Source organism: Plodia interpunctella, chromosome 9, assembly GCF_027563975.2.
Source record: "Plodia interpunctella isolate USDA-ARS_2022_Savannah chromosome 9, ilPloInte3.2, whole genome shotgun sequence".
Taxonomy (NCBI): Eukaryota; Metazoa; Arthropoda; class Insecta; order Lepidoptera; family Pyralidae; genus Plodia; species Plodia interpunctella.
This window is the reverse complement of record NC_071302.1, coordinates 1,641,568-1,658,802: the sequence shown is the minus strand read 5'-3', so window position 1 is coordinate 1,658,802 and position 17,235 is coordinate 1,641,568. Positions and strand designations below refer to the sequence as shown.

The following is a 17,235-nucleotide window of genomic DNA, read 5'->3' as shown; positions in this document are numbered from 1 at the left end:
ACCTTCGCTCCTACACTTTAGATATCCCAAATGGAGCAGTAATTATTCATCTAAGCAATACTCACACGTAATTTGATCAAATTTAGCACAGGGCTGTGTCAAAGGCAATTTGTGTGATTAAAGCGAGCGCCTAACGCGCCATGACTATAACGTTACTTGGGCACTCTTTGATCACATAACATCCCATAGTTATCTTAAGGTGATTTGCACTAGTAAACTTTGACGTTAAATTTAACCTGCGCAGAACAACGCAAAGTATGCCATTTTATGTGTTCACCTTAGAAAGATATTTTTGAAGTATAGTGGTCAAGTGGTTAACCACTTAACCAATACTTCAAATGTACTTAAATGTACCTACTTCCTTACCACTTAAACACTCTATGTCCGCCTGTGACTGAAAATTCCCAGGTTCGAATCATACAATCGAAAAGAAGAAGACCCTAGAAGGATTTTTTTTCATTTCATATCATGACGTAAAGTGTACTTCGACACTATACATACGTCGAATCGCCATAAACTTTCTTTCCATAACCGTCAACGGATGGCACAACAATAGAATAGTTTGTAGCTTCTGAGAAATTACTAGGTATATAATATAAAAAATGACGTGAAAAAGTGCCTGTGAAGGTCAAATTTCTGAATAAATTATTTGATTTGATTTGAAGACGACGAAGAGTATAAACACGTGTGTAGTCTCATGACGAATGCAAATATACTTCTTTGAACTGTTTGAACACATATATAGTCAAGAAGAGAATAACCCGAACTGCGCAGCAAACATTCCAGTCAAGATCATCCATGCACGCTTCGCTCACGATATTGCGGTAACGGCATCGACAATTACCAGAGCAGAATATCCTACAACTGGCTTTTCGGCAAATCAATGTACGGATACTGTACAGTGCATACTGTTGTTTTGGAGCATATACTGGATACATACTATCACCGAACTCCGACAGATGCGGAGGCGAAATGCACGAACATTATGTCTTTTGTATGAGAGCTTTTATTCACTGCTGAGACAAACCATCAATGTATATCGAAGTAAATAGAGAAGATATTACATTCCCACCAAATCAATCACTTCTAATAGCATCCAAAAATACCATTTAAAACTTAATCTAAACAGGTATCTGAGCGACATCAATACTAATAAATGCGAAAGTATGTCTGTCTGTTCCGCTTTCACGTCCAAACGGCTGGACTGATTTTGATAACCTTGGCATTCATATAGTTAAATTATTTTATTTCATAATTTTCTTATAAATGAACTAATCACAAATATGTACAGCGCCATCTATGATAGAAAAACTAAATATTTATTTCAGAATTCCCAAGCGAACAGAGCATTGGAGCGCATATAGTAATCAAGACTGCAGTCGGTTCATTGAATATTATGTTTCGTCACATCAGTCTCGTACTAATTAGCCAATGCAGCGTAGTCGAGGTAGTTCTCGGGCGTACCATGATATGTTTACCTATATTAGCATGTTATTATTTGTACTATGTTCACTTGAAGCCGTTGTGGTGTAATGGTTAAGACCGCCTGTGGATCGAAAGGTCCCAGGTACGAATCCTACTCGTGCCACACGTGTTTCTATACCATGTATAATTTTCATAGATTCTGGTGAAGGAAAACATCGTGGACCTGCACACTGGTTGATTGTTAACTTGTGTGTGAAATGGAGAAGGTAATGGCAAAACACTCCATTAATAATGACAAGAAAGTTGTTTAGTGCGTTTCGTTCCACGTAACTACCACGACCCTCAGCCATGAGGAATCACGACCATAAAGAGAGATGTTCAGTTATATGTGGGAGGGAGGGAAATATAATGTATTATAGAACGTGCCAGTTGTTTCTATCTCATATCATATATGGATATCGTACGTGGCATTTAAGGCATATAAATCTATACTATTATTACAAAGGTGAGCGTTTGTGAGTTTGTATGTTTGAGGCGCGTAATCTCCGAAACTATCAAACCGATTTCAAAAATTATTTCACCACTACAAAGGTACATTATCCAAGATTGCTACAGGCTATATATTATCTCAAAATTCCCACGGGAGCGAAGCCCCGGGCAACATCTAGTCATTGATAAGACGTATAGTCACAGCCAAATGTTTTAATATTTTAAAATTTTGTTTTTATAAGAACCCCTCGCTGCAAATTGTAACAGCTGAAAATTAAAATCTAAAATTTATCAAGACAAGTCAGAATGTATAATTGCAAAGAACTGTGAATAATTATACGGTAAAATGACAATTCATGTGCGCATTAGTGATTTGTGGTCCTGTCCTAGAATAGGACCACTCCATATCCTTTACACAAAGCATTCGATAAACAACAATAGAATTCCCAAAAAAAAAATTGACGTCGTGGATGGTTTTAAAACGAGAGTCGATTTTTCAAAATTGTAAGGTTACTTTTTACGCTGACACTGATTTCAAAGCGCCACAGCCCCGAACGCGGCCAGGAATATGCGGAAATGAGTAAGAGAACCTTATCGGTATTTCAATTATGTAACTGATAATGCCACAGACCAAATTTATCCCATCATTAGACAATGATTACCTAACAATTTACTAACGAAAAGCTAGATACAAATAGAAATTGAATTACAAATAAGGATGTTAGTTACCGAATTGCTGAACTCAATTGAGTAGAAGGCATTTATATTCCGCTGAGAGAAGCCCTCAATCGGATTGGGACAAAACACAAAATTATAAATATTACCACTATAGAAATGCCATTTTATTGACAAACTACGTTCTAAATTCAAGCTCAATAATTAGCATTATGATTGTGTTAGTTCGATGTATAATACTGCCTGGGAGATACTAAATTCTTGCACTAGTAAAGCACAATCGCAAATAAAAATATCTGCCTTTTATACAACATTCATGTGCGTAAAAGTCCGAAGTCAAATCTCTTCAAGAATGCTGTTGTTTCCTATCTGAAGTCAAATCTTCTAATCTCTAGTCGCCTTATATAACAGAGAAGGAGCTATGGTAGCTCGATTAGTAAGATCATTCGGTAGGACTAATGCGAACATGTCACTTCTAAGTAGTTTTAACATTTAGATTTCTATTTTCGACCAAACATGATATTCTGCGATGCAAATGTTCAGTTTAATCGCATTAGAATAACAGACGGTTGGATTCATTGTTTCGTAGACGAATTCATGAAAATTTCACTCAATTCCTGGCAAAATGGAAAAGTTTAAACGTTTTTGGTCTGGTGTTTATTCAATTTGAGTGTTGCTGTTAAATTTGTTCGGTTTGTTGTAGGTACCTTTTTAATATATGGGTGAAATAAATATAAAATACAGAAGCGAGGAGCTCTGGAGTGGTCAGCGAACTGAACCTGCGATTTCGCATTATTTCGGAATGGTCTGTCAATGGATGGGTGACCAAAAATGTAGTTCCTATCTGCTCTTCCCAAGACTTTGTGGCATTCTGTTGAAACCATTTTTTTTAGGTACCTAGTATATAAAATAACTTGATATCATAAAAAATTATGGATAACAGCGTCTTTGCTTGAGTCTAGGCCCAAAATATGAATTCGACAGGTTGGCGCTATTGATAAGTGTAATTAGTTTAATTTATTTTAAACTAGCTACGTCCCGCGCTGCGCGTTTGAATATAATAATCTGTGCTACATACACACATCCTCACAAACTTTCGCATATTTAATATTGGGAGGATAGTAGGATTATATTTTTTATATGAAGTATTTTTACTCAAACCACAAGCAAAAAAAAACGCGAATCTGAGAGAGCCATGTGTTTCACATCATTCGCATCTGGTTTCCAGGCCTCCCTGACTTCGGCCCTGTCCTGAAGGCTGACAAGGACCGGTACCAGCCTGGTGAGATCCTCCGAGCCAACTGCAGCTCATCTCCAGCCAAACCTGCTGCGAATCTCACTATCTATGTCAATGGAGAACCGGTATGTGTTATTCCTGCAAATTTTGACATTACTTATGATTGGTAAGATGTAAAACTCTTATAGGCACTGGTATTATCACCATTACATTATACAGGGTTACTGGTATCTAACGCATAACCTTCCAAAGGCGCATAAGGTACATAGAGGCTAACATCATTTGTTCTACGCCTTTTGTCTAAACGTAATAAATACAAAAAAATTCCTTTTTTTAGTTTTAATGTCGTTTCTATAGAACGTTAACTCTATGTTCGATTCCGCTACAAAACGCTACTGTACTGTCTCGTGTTGCTTGGCTATTACATAGAGTTAAAATGTGTAGAATCGCAAATTAGATTGTTTTTTTTTTATATGAAAAAAAAAACTACGAATCTTGAAAAGAATAAAAGTTGCTTGTTTTGATGTACCCAAATAGTCTTTAGGAGGTTATTCAGGATAATCCTGTTTATTAAGGAACTGGTATTCACCAGATGAAAAGCGATTAATGAAGCCTATGGATAACACGGGGCGTCATGTGTGGGATGCAGGATTGGTGGATTGAGCTTGCTTCAATTTATATTAATTCAAAGATTTTTATATAGAAAAGGCCGCAATAAAGAACGAGGGTATTTGGATATAATCTGAATATAAATTATAAATACTACACGAATATTAATACCTACTTGGGAAGATCTCGGCACGAGAAGATACTCCAATCCTGACACAATTTTAAATATCGACGAAACAAGTTTTTGGTTAAAAATTCTGAAGGGATTTTTTTTTTGTACTATTAATTAGACAAACAACGCATGCTTGTTTGTCTAATTGATAGTACATCATCGAACCTCATAGTCGTCTATAATATCAGATAAATAAGCACATTGTCGGCTTTCTAGTCTAGGTTCTTTTGCCACAATATCCTGTAATTATGCTGTCTCTCTCTCATCCTTCAAATCGAAACACAAAAGTGCGAGCTAAGTAAGTACTACTGTTTCTATTTTAACAAACAGATCACTGTAAGCATTGTAGATAGAAAGCATAATTGACTGTATGAATTTGACGTACTACGTGGCGTAATGGTTACCGTACTGCTACACTAGAGGTCCCAGGTTCGATCCCCGGTCAGGTCAACATAAAAAATTATCTTTTTCAGATTGACCTGGGTCTTGGATGTTGATCTATATAATAATATGTATATGTTATAGAATATAGTATCGTTGAGTTAATATCCTATAACACAAGTTTCGAACTTATTTTGGGGCTTACTCAATCTGAGTGATTTGTCCTTATATATTTATTTATAATATTTCCTTCTTCAAATTCCAGCTATACTCATCAGAGACGAGCCTCCATCCTTCAGAATCGGGTCTGCTGTGGAGTCGCGTGCACGCTGACATAAAGGTCGTACCAGACCTTTTCATCAGCGGCAGACTGCGCGTAGAGTGTGTTGCTACAGTCTACGATGTGTATAAGAAGTCAGCTAAGCTGGACTTCTTCACACCTGAAGCTGATCCCAGGCCTGAGAGAAGTATGTTGTATTTGATATGGTTAATGAATATTTTGGAACCACTGGCGAGTGACAGCCAGTTTTTGTCATCTCTTTTCGAAGGCCGACAGTTTGTCGGACCTTCTAGTCTTTCTTCGTGATTTCTTGCCATCAAGTTCATAAAAAAAAAGACCAAAGTGCCAGTCTCTACCAAGCATGTTGCTTTAGTCTTTTGGACTTTATAGCAGCTTAAAAATGTTTTTTATTATTATTTTTAGCTGCGGAGTTGATATGAAGATATAAGAAGTACTCATAACCAACAAGAATGTGTGATTAGAGTCATAACTATGGATAGATTAATAAAGTTAGATGTGTCACTATCGTAGCAAATGGAAATCCAATGAGAAACAAGCAATATAAAAATATTTCGTATTCAATAGAAGACTAGCGGCCCTTTCCGGCTTTGCTCGGTAAAACCATAATAAATACACTAAACTATACTCTTGAATCACTCTATCTATTAAGAAACCCGCATCAAAATCTGTTGCGTTGGTTTAAATATACATATAGGACAGATAGCAGGAAGCGACTTTCTTTTGTACTACGTAGAAGTATAGATTTATATAAACTAACAAAGAACAATTTTTCAAATTCCAGTAACTCTAAACGGCAGTGCAGCCCGACGTGGTTCCTTCAATCAGTGGATTCTCCTATTTCTGGTCTTCTTCTTGCCAATGCTCGTGTCTGCTGAAGACTACCTCGACGATGGAGCAGATTATTACGACGACAAAGCTGAAATACGAAGAGCAGCTTTGACTCTTATTCACCTTTGAATAGCTTCTAAAATAGCTTAAATCTAGAATTAAGATTTTGTGATTGAACTTGTAAATGTTACGTTTTGTTTATTTTATTTTTTGTTGAAGATCTTTGTTACATTAGTTCGACAAAATGGTGTGACTGAAAGTCTGTTGTGTAAAGGTAATGGAATGTTGAATCGAGGTTTTTAATTGCTCGTTGTGATAAACAAAATGAATTGCGCCATTATGACGCAACGACAACCACACTACAATGTGATGGGTTCGCGGTGTCTCACTTCGAATCGATTCGATGGTGAGAAGTGAAATGCAAACCCGCACTAACCCCTCTGGCGTAGTAAGCGACAAATCGTGTGACGATTGTGGCGTACTATTATTAATTTCGTTATTAAAATAAAATCGAGCCTCATTTTTATTAACTAATGATTATGTAAATTACTGTGTAAAAATAAGTAATTTACGAACTAATTTAGGTTTAAGTCCAATTACAAATGCTCTTACTTTTTGTTGTTAGGTGTTTTGGTATCATTGTCCTAATCCCGCTTTACAATAAGACCATATGCTTATGTGGATGTCGTGGTAGATGACTAAGGGACAAAGCCTTAGCATTCCCAGAGAAAGTTGATGGTAAACAATACAAGGAACTGGTCAGGTGGTTCTCAGCGCGGCCGTAGAGGTAAAAACACACTCTGGTATGAGGTTTATTTTATACAGAATATATAGTAAAACATGCATGTATGATGTACAATACAATTCAATATGCTATTCTAAATAAGCGTACCCTACATAGATCTTAACACCGCGGTAATAAGAGTGAATTTGCAATGAATTTGGTAGGTTAATGTGGCTGCTGATTGGTACACGCCTTAGTTTTAACGTAAGCTTTGCAACAACAAACCAAAAACTACTTAAGTAACGTACGTAGAAATATTTCACGCCACAAAAGAAGTCTTGCAAATGCGGCGCTACTGTCACTGACGTGGTCCTTTTCGTTATTGACTGTTCTACATTACATGCAGTATTCTGCCGTATCTCTCTGGCTAGAGAAGATTTGCCTATCAGCTGTTAAGGCTTTGTGCCCCTTAATCGACTCGTACGACATCCACGGGAGGACATATAGAGTGGTCTTATTCTAGAGCGCAACCACACATTTAGTTAAAACACTCATCAACAAAATTTTTTTACATGTATGGCCAACTGTATAAAAGAATGAATAAGTACCTCATGGCCAAGTTTCTTACGACAACGTTCACGGAAAAATAGAAAAAGCAAATTTTTTTTTTTTAATTCATGACCGTTTGGTTAGCTATCGTATCGCTCTGTGTTTGGAACGCGATCTTGTAAGTGAGCTAATCGAAGTGATGGTGAAGTGAGTTAAGACGCTGACCGAATAGTGGTCTTGGATAGAGGAAAGAAGTGTTGAAAGGCCAGCCAAAAGGCATCAAAGTCGTACAATATGGACTTGATTAGAACAGGATAGAGAATGTTAGCATAAAATATGAAATACCCATTGATATAAAAGTATATTAAATCTGTGGAAATACCTGTTCAACAATGGACAGAAAAGGATTGCGATATTTTTTGCACGTAGCTCCACTTATATAAAGGGTAACATTTTACACTAAGCTAATATTCATAGACGGCGTTATGTTTGCATAAATGTCACTCTGACAGCATGTCATATAAATGTCAATCTGACAGCTCGCCATATAAATGTCACTCTGACAGCACGCCCGTACTTTTTTTTTGACACGCCATATCTAAATCTAAAGTCTCGTCACGACGTTTTTATTTTTTTTCCCAAATATATACGAAGAAATTAGGAGCCCAGACAATATGTTTTTTTAAATTAAACTATAAGCTTCCTGTTTTTTTATAATATTACAGTATAGTTGATCGGTCTCCGAGGTCTGCATGGTTGAGACATCGGGAATTTGCTCAGATAAGCGACATTACACATACATATAGTACCTACATATGAAACTAAGTTGCTTCCTGCTATCTGTCTGTCCCTATTGTATGCTCAGATTTTTAAAACTACAAGTTTTTTAATAGGTAATGTGATTCGTCAGGTAGGTTTGTGTCTATAAATTATTATGGTTTTACCCGAGCGAAGCCGGGACGGGCCGCTAGTAGTACATATAAAACAAAGTCGCTTCCCGCTGTCTGTATGTATAATTTTTTATGGTAATACACGAGCGAAGTCGGGACGAGCTGTAAATACTTTAACTACATATCTAAGTTTGTTTTAAAAATTACAAAAAAAAAACCTTTTGCTCTACACTTTTATTAATTTGGATGTCACGTTTTAAAATCTCATAAAGATAAAAATAATCGTACCTGCTAAGTATAGTTCATAAACACCTTCATTTTAAATGTAAAACACGAATAGTATTTATCTAGTTAGCAATTACAATTATCCAAAGACTTTTGTTATCATCTTGTAAATAATATAAATAAATGATTCTACACATATATTGAAGCGATTGATTTATTTTCATTTATTTGACTGCAAAAGTAAATAAATTTAATACCTCCACATAGCGTGCTCTCCTTAGTTCCATTCTTAGCGCGGGTAAATATTTGTATTTGACATAACAAATGTTTGTCTACGGTTCTTGGTGTATTATGCCCTTTTCTATGTTTGTGTCCATCGGACCCGCAACCAAGCGTGGGCCGTTGAGTGTAATTAATTTTATTTGATCACGTTCGTATTTTAATTTTATATTTCATATTTTTAACTGTGTAGTCATCATAGTAAAACATAAGAAACATGTAGGTATACATAGAAAATGCATATTAAAAAACACATTTCGAATTGGCATTGTGTTTATAAAATTGCAGAATAATTTTAAATCAGAGCTAGCAAACAAGAAAAGGACAAATATCAATATTTGTCCTTTTCTCGTTTGCTAGCGCTTTAAATTTTCTAATTTAATTTTCATAATTCGCTAGAGACAGGCGTGAAATCTGAGCGCTATCTAAAAACAAGCAGTTGAAAAATATAACACAAGCGAATTGTCACGGCGACCTCACGGCGTAAATGAGCAGAAAATTATAAAAGAGCGCAATTAGAATGCACTAGAAAAATCAAATAAACCCTCTAATGAACAAACATTGCACGCCAGAGTAGTGTTGGTACACAGAGTAAACCACTTTTAGCAAACACTGAAATTAAACTGGAAGTTTTTTAAATTTGGAACGCTAAACAGCTGCTGTATTAGAGATAGTAAAAGACTGTATTCAGTATTTTGCTTTTTTATGGCATTATGTGAGAGTGGATGTTTTTTTCTGAAGGTGTTTTTATTGTTAAATATTATTTTGTACTAGTAACCCCTTTTTCTTTCTATAAATCTATACTTACATATTAATTTTCAATTTCAATTATTTTTTATAATTTATAAATGACCTAGTAAGAAAGTAGTCTTATCCGTTTCAGCACATACAATCATCATTCATGAGATTACAAAAAGATCCTTTGGCGAGTGCAGTACCGAGGCCGGCGGCCGGGGCGCGTCCGCGGCGCCGCGCTCCGCCCTGCCGTCACTATTACGATTTAATTACATATAATATCTTACGTACAATTAAATTAACGGAGATTACAAGCCTGAGTTTAGCAGCCGACCGCCCGGCGGCCGGGCCGCGGCTGCAGGTGGCGAGCGGCTTAGAAGCACTTCCTGTGCACAATTGAGGGGCCGGACTCGTCGTATTCCTGTTTCGAGATCCACATCTGCTGGAAGGTAGAGAGGGACGCGAGGATCGATCCTCCGATCCATACGGAGTACTTCCTCTCTGGGGGCGCGATGATCTTGATCTTCATCGTCGAGGGCGCGAGCGCTGTGATTTCCTTCTGCATACGGTCGGCGATTCCTGGGTACATGGTGGTACCACCGGACAATACTGTGTTGGCGTACAAGTCCTTACGGATGTCGACATCGCACTTCATGATGGAGTTGTATGTCGTTTCATGGATGCCGCAAGCTTCCATACCCAAGAATGAGGGCTGGAAGAGAGCCTCTGGACAACGGAACCTCTCGTTTCCGATGGTGATGACTTGACCGTCGGGAAGTTCATAGGACTTCTCGAGCGAGCTGCTGGAGGCGGCGGTGGCCATCTCTTGCTCGAAGTCGAGCGCGACGTAGCAGAGCTTCTCCTTGATGTCGCGCACGATTTCTCTCTCGGCCGTGGTGGTGAACGAGTAGCCACGCTCTGTGAGGATCTTCATCAGGTAGTCTGTGAGGTCGCGGCCGGCCAAGTCCAGACGCAGGATGGCGTGCGGTAGCGCGTAGCCCTCGTAGATGGGCACCGTGTGGGAGACACCGTCGCCGGAGTCCAGCACGATACCGGTGGTACGACCGGACGCGTACAGCGACAGCACGGCCTGGATGGCCACGTACATGGCGGGGGTGTTGAAGGTCTCGAACATGATCTGGGTCATCTTCTCTCTGTTGGCCTTAGGGTTGAGGGGAGCCTCTGTGAGCAGCACGGGGTGCTCCTCGGGGGCGACACGCAGCTCATTGTAGAAGGTGTGGTGCCAGATCTTCTCCATGTCATCCCAGTTGGTGACGATGCCGTGCTCGATGGGGTATTTCAGGGTGAGGATGCCTCTCTTGCTCTGGGCTTCGTCTCCGACGTAGGAGTCTTTCTGGCCCATACCGACCATCACGCCCTGGTGGCGAGGTCTGCCGACGATCGACGGGAACACGGCGCGGGGCGCGTCGTCCCCGGCGAAGCCGGCCTTGCACATACCGGAGCCATTGTCCACTACCAACGCAGCAACTTCCTCGTCGCACATTGTGAATTAGTTTTTAATTAATTAGTCCTATTATAAATAAATAAATTATATCGCTATTGCACAGCCTCGGTATGCTGCACAACACCTCAACTCGAGCTCTCTTGGCGGAATGTTAATAGTGTGTTATATAATAATAATATTAATAGTGTGTTTGTTTATTTGTTACTACAGCAACGGATTTTTTGTGGGAAATAGTCGGAGAATTGGAGAGTGTGTGTGATAGGCTACTTTTTTCTGCGGACGAAGCCAATGGGTAATAGCTTGTAATATATAAATATACAATACGTAACATTTAAGAGAAAATAGCTAATAAATAGTGCTAATTAGGAAAGCCGTAAATCACAAAAAATATGTCTGGAAACAAAAAAAAAAAGCAAATTCCAATACAGTAGATAATAAGTGCCATTGAAATAATATTGGTAATAATATGCTGCTATTATAACTGCGTGTTGATCAAGATATATGTCAACAGTGGAGCGCTATGTACAGTCAACAGCACATTAACCTACCCAAATTAGTTGCAAACTCGCCGCTATTACCGCGCCATGGCGGTTCATCGAGGTTACCTTGATGTGCTTTTGACTGTACGCCCGTTGCCCAACCTGGAGGCCTAACCCAGTTCTTAACTAATCCATAATATCATTGAAGCACCCAAACACAAAACACACCCAAACTTAAAACACAACTTACCTACTCAAATCACGTTGAAACTCCAACAAACTCGCTATATTACTAATGTTTTAAGGATTCGTTCCTAAAGAATGTGACGAAGATTGCAGCACATTTTCATAAGTATTCGAAAAATCTCTGCAATTGCATACTCTGTGCATCCATCGTGCCATCTCAAAGAGTTAAGAATAAAATAGAAATAACATCATGAAAAATCATTGATTTAAAAAAAAACAATAAATGTGGATGTAATTTTTTTAAAGTATGTTTTAGTTTTGATTTTAATTGATCATATTTTAATTAATTTCAAAATATACCTATGATCTTATATGAAGTTATGCAATAAAGTTTAAAACACTTAACACCTATTTTCTATCGTAGTCTTATCACCAACATAGCTAGTAATACAACAGGACATTATGTGTGTCTGATATTTCGCTGTAAGATCCTCGAAAATAAAATAAACAAATATATTATTTGCTAAAATCTCTGGTTTGAAGTTTGAGAACATATGGAAGACAAAAGGGGGCGCTTTTTCCCAGCATTGGGCATATAAATAGGGTATGAAAATAGAAATCTCCACTTAATTCTAAGCTCATGGTGTCAACCCGTCAACGCATAGTTTGCGCGCTGCTTCCGGCCCGACCTACAAAAGCTTAGCTAAGAATTATTGTACGAGAACTGAATCTTGTCTGAATGCGGTGAAAGATTTCTTTTTATTTAATTTCTCTTTTCTTTAAACGTTCTTATCTTCTGTGTTTTTTAAACTACGGTTTCCAGACATGTCGATTTCGTATAGCTAGTCACGTGGACGTTAGAGATAAACACTTAATTCCTGTTTCACCGCACACTGATAAATCTTATAATGCGGATTTGCATTTCACAACTCACTATCGAGTCGATTCGAATTGAAACGCTGCCAACCAATCATATTTCAGTGTGGTTGACGTTGCGTTACAATGACGCACTGTGATTGGTTAACTGGGCCCCACTACTTGATGGTGAGATTTAAATAGCAAAGTCACAATATAAAAGTATAATTATAAATAGCATGATTATATGTCACATATTATATGTAACATACGATGACCTCGGTGGCGCTGTGGTAAAGTGCTTGCCTCTGAACCGAGAGGTCCCGGGTTCGATCCCCGGTCGGGTCATAATGGAAAATAATCTTTTTCTGATTGGTCCGGGTCTTGAATGTTTATTTATATATGTATTTGTTATTAAATATAGTATCGTTGAGTTAGTATCCCGTAACACGAGTCACGAACTTACTTTGGGGCTCAATCTGTGTGCTTTGTCCGAATATATATATATATATATATATATATATTAGGTATCTGATCTTGTAATCTATCCTATTGTTTTGTTATAAACATATTCAATTCACCTCAGCGGTCAACCAACTGAAAGTAATCTAAGCAAATGCAGTATTGAGGGAGCGAACAGGAATCCCGTCGGGTTGATTCCCGGGGAATCCCGGCTCAATCCCGAAGCCCGTAAAACTGGAATTTGTGTTCCGGAAGCGATTTAGTTGAAATAGTTCAGGATATTGCGGAACGAAAGTAAACGGCTTACCTTTATACACGATCATTTATTGTAGTAGTTGAGCTCCCTGAGTCCGCTCCTATGGGAATTGTGGAAAAATCATCCTATATTCCATTTCGGATATCGTCAAAATATGTTTAACTAACTGCGCCCCAGGGCTTCCATCCCGTAGGAATTATTAGTCGGGTTAAAAAGTACCCAATAGAATAATACATAATTCTAGGTTATATTCTACCCATGTACCAAATTTCATAACAATCGGACGAGTAGATTTTTCGTGAAGGGTAACAAACATACATACATAAACACAATATCGTGAAGAAACCTGGATTTCTACTTTGGTGGCGCAGTGGTAAAGTGCTTGCCTCTGAACCGTGAGGTCCCGGGTTCGGTCCCCGATCGGATCATGATGGAAAATGATCTTTTTCTGATTGGCATGGGTCTTGGATGTTTATCTATATATGTATTTATTATAAAATAGAGTATCGTTGAGTTAGTATTCCATAACACAAGTCTCAAACTTACTTTGGGGCTAGTTCGATCTGTGTGATTTGTCATTATATGTATATTTGTATTTAGTGCGACTTCAGATGCCATTAGACTATTTATATTTATTTGTATTTAGTTAGTATGCGACTTCAGATGCCTTTAGTCGACTGGAATGAAAATTTCCAAGAAATTAATAATACTATCACAAACAAATCAACTATACAGAAGCAGTACAAAATATGAATTTAAATTAAATCTAGACTTCCCGTGTGCTTAATACAAAGTACCGTCGAGAAGGATGAAATTTCTAGGTAAAGTCTAGACATGATGCACAACGTCTATTATAAGAGCTGGGACAAAATACTAATGAACGGAAGCCACGCAGAAGAGTGATTGATAACTTATTGTATTAGATAACAATATTTTTGCGTGCGTTTCGTGCTCCCGCTCATAATTTATTATTGTCGATATCTCGGGTTCTTAGCAACGTATCGCGATGAAACCTACACCAGATTTTAAGATAAACCATCCGCTATATAACTGTGAAAGCCGAAGAGTAGTTTTTGCGTGATCCACGAACCAATCTAAAAATATTGTTTTGGCTTCTATTAGTCCCATAAATACCCACATCGTTATTGTTTTTAATATCTTCTATGTAAGTACCGACATTGAATACTTACAGTTTTGTTCTGCATCATAAGACTATACAGTTTAACGTGGTGTGTGGATCCGCCCTAGAATAGGACCACTCCATATTCCATGGATAGTACGAGGCGACTAAGGGACATAGCATATATAGGTAGGTTGTAATAACATTGATTGATGTCAGGCAGGCGATCGGTTGTAAAATCACAGCGAAATTTCCTACACAAAGAAAATATGTTTACAGAACTTCAAACATGAAACAGAAAGCTAACAAAAAAATCTCAAACACATGCAAAATAAAAATAAGAAATATCCAAATGAATTGATACATAAACTGAAACTTAAATCTCTGTCTTTGTAATCTACAAAAGCTAAGTTACGCGGCCACCACAACACACTAAACTCTCGCCTCAAAGTTAAGCGCGGCAAATCTTAACGAGTAGCTCGGAGCTGCTAAATCCTATCCAATGGGGTTTTTCTTGTGCTAAACTTGATTACCATATGTATCCGCTATGAAATTCAGAGCAGCCAGTTTGGATACATTTGCATTGTTAATTGTGGTTTTCGCGGCTTCCAAACTGAAATCGCACCCACTTGGCATTTGCAGCTCATAACTTCTACATGTGACATCCCACGGGTAAAGGTAAGGTCGATTTTAAATGCATGTTTCTATAATTTGCTACTAGACAACTTTTCAGATCTAAAATAAAAACATATAAACATACACACACCGTCGAACGTCACATATGCATATTATTTTTATTAATGTCTTTATTTCAGGCACTCCTATGAATGAATACATCGTGAATTGTTACTATTTTTTAAGAATTTGAAATAAAAATAATGGATTTATTTATTTAAGTAATGTACAGACTTTGAAAATACCGCAACTAACAAAAAAAAATATACATACAAGTAGCGCGTCTGATCGAGGCAGAGTTTCGAGAATACTGGCAGCATATGCTCACTGTTGTTGTATTAAATTTACACAAATGAGTGAAGTAATCGTTACGTTAAATTTACGCAGCTGTACTATTAAACGAAAGTGTGATCAAATGGTTAATGTAACTTTTTCGAATTTATCAATTTACCACGTATGCGTGTTCAGCTACGTGTATTGGTCTCACTCACGAGTTATTATTAAGTCAATTATAATGTGAAAGTTTTTTTGTCCTGGTTTCGAGAATATCGATGTTGAGTGGGTGCGAGACCCCAAACTTTGCCGTGCAGTTAGTGTTAGCGCGGGTAGTTAACGAAAAAGCTGGAAATGTGCTATGTTTATGTTTGTGTTGTATATTTTAGGTAGAACGGTTAGGGGACTTGTATTATTTATACAGTAACGTCAGCAACAGTTTGTTAGCTTTTTGGTACCTCTGTTAATTATATCATTTGTTTTATGTATCATTTAAGTTTGAATTATTATTACGAAAAGTATATAAACATACTGTTTCTGTTATTCATTACAATAACAAATATTAAAGTACATTCTTCCCTTTTACGTCTAAACGGAAAAAATGGCCTGTGGTGTTTTTCTACGGATGGACAAATCAAATTAGCAATGCTTGTATTGAAGGGTAAAAGATTTTCAATATTAGGGCTATAAACTACCGGCAAACACTGACTATAAATTACTGCTCTGCTACTATAATAACTGATGCAAATAAATGTGAATTGCGTACTTATAACCTGATAGTATTGACGCTCCTTTCACTGATCATACGAGTGAAGCCACGGGTAATAACTAGTATATTAACCGTCATCATTGACTCATGTGACTTAAAAATATTATCATTGCATCAGAAACTAGAGAGCACTATCATCCATTCCACGGATGCGAACCTGGTTATTCAAATAAAATCCGTCTTGATTATCTCAGAGAGACATATGTCTATCTAGATAAAGGTGATTAAGGGATTATCTTGCATACTAAACCTGCCTACAGTAATCACCTGTCATTATTATCAGCATAATCCACCTTAAAGCTTGTCCAAGTAACTATGTGCATTATTATATGTATATACTCGCCTATATTTAGCATACAACCACAATATATAAGTAGGTATAAAAAACTTATAGTTGCATGGCTTATTATTCGAATTTCAAATTCAATTTTTTTGGTTCTTTCAGGACTTCGCATGCGTAAAAATTTCCACTTTTCCATTTTGGGAATTTCGGAAAATACTTTTCATAAATAATTTTCATTGTTCCACGCCTAATTGTGACAAAATAACATTATTATGTTTAGCTGATGGCTTTGTACGGTTATCACCAATAGATAGTGTGGTTTCTGAAGAAGGTTTAAATGTATGATATTGCCGATCAGGTTCAGGTTCAGGACAAATTCATCATGAGACCTGTCTTTCTGTATGGCAGTGAAGCGTGATCGGCGCTCGATCGGCACAATAGAGAGTTGCAAGTCACGGAGACGACAATATTCCGTTGGATGTGTGGTGTCACGCGGCTCGACCGCTTGAGGGACCCGCGCATTCGCGACAGTCTTCATGTTAATGACATAGCAGACAAAGTCTAGGAGTGTTGCCTGCGCTGGTACGGCCACATCTTGCTTAGACCGGAAAATTACGTAGGGAACAAATGTCTGGCTGTGTCACTCCCGCCTGACCCTGGCAGAAGGGGCATACCAAAGAAGTTCTGGCGTCGTCGAGGATGATATGCGTGCCAATAGTCTTAACAACCTGGGATGTCGACGCTGGGATGCGAAGTAGACGAAAAAGTAGGAAAGCAGACCCTGGGCTACGACGCTCAACGACTGAGGAAGAAACCGAGAACACGATAATATGGGAGAGAATTATTATGTTCCGAAACGCGTTCATAATCGTTACATATTATAAAATAAAATC

General features: G+C 37.8%; 2 protein-coding genes across 2 annotated transcripts in view; one reads left to right on the top strand and one right to left on the bottom strand.

The window, feature by feature from the left end:
* LOC128672342 (uncharacterized) overlaps positions 1-8,681 on the top strand; it is a 53,015-nt gene extending 44,334 nt beyond the window's left edge. The window contains exons 4-6 of the mRNA XM_053749439.1: positions 3,818-3,951; positions 5,254-5,455; positions 6,071-8,681. Coding sequence (XP_053605414.1) covers positions 3,818-3,951; positions 5,254-5,455; positions 6,071-6,246 — 512 coding nt within the window. The 3' untranslated portion in view covers positions 6,247-8,681. The remainder of the gene's footprint in view (positions 1-3,817; positions 3,952-5,253; positions 5,456-6,070) is intronic.
* A 931-nt stretch (positions 8,682-9,612) lies between these two features.
* LOC128672341 (actin-5C) lies at positions 9,613-11,146 on the bottom strand. The gene has a single exon (XM_053749437.2). The coding sequence runs from the start codon at positions 11,021-11,023 to the stop codon at positions 9,893-9,895; it is 1,131 nt and encodes a 376-aa protein (XP_053605412.1). The 5' UTR covers positions 11,024-11,146; the 3' UTR covers positions 9,613-9,892.
* Between the last annotated feature and the right edge of the window lie 6,089 nt (positions 11,147-17,235).

Excerpts from the sequence above, each read along its gene's own strand:
- LOC128672341 (XM_053749437.2), bottom strand. The coding sequence starts at position 11,023 with ATGTGCGACGAGGAAGTTGCTGCGTTGGTAGTGGACAATGGCTCCGGT.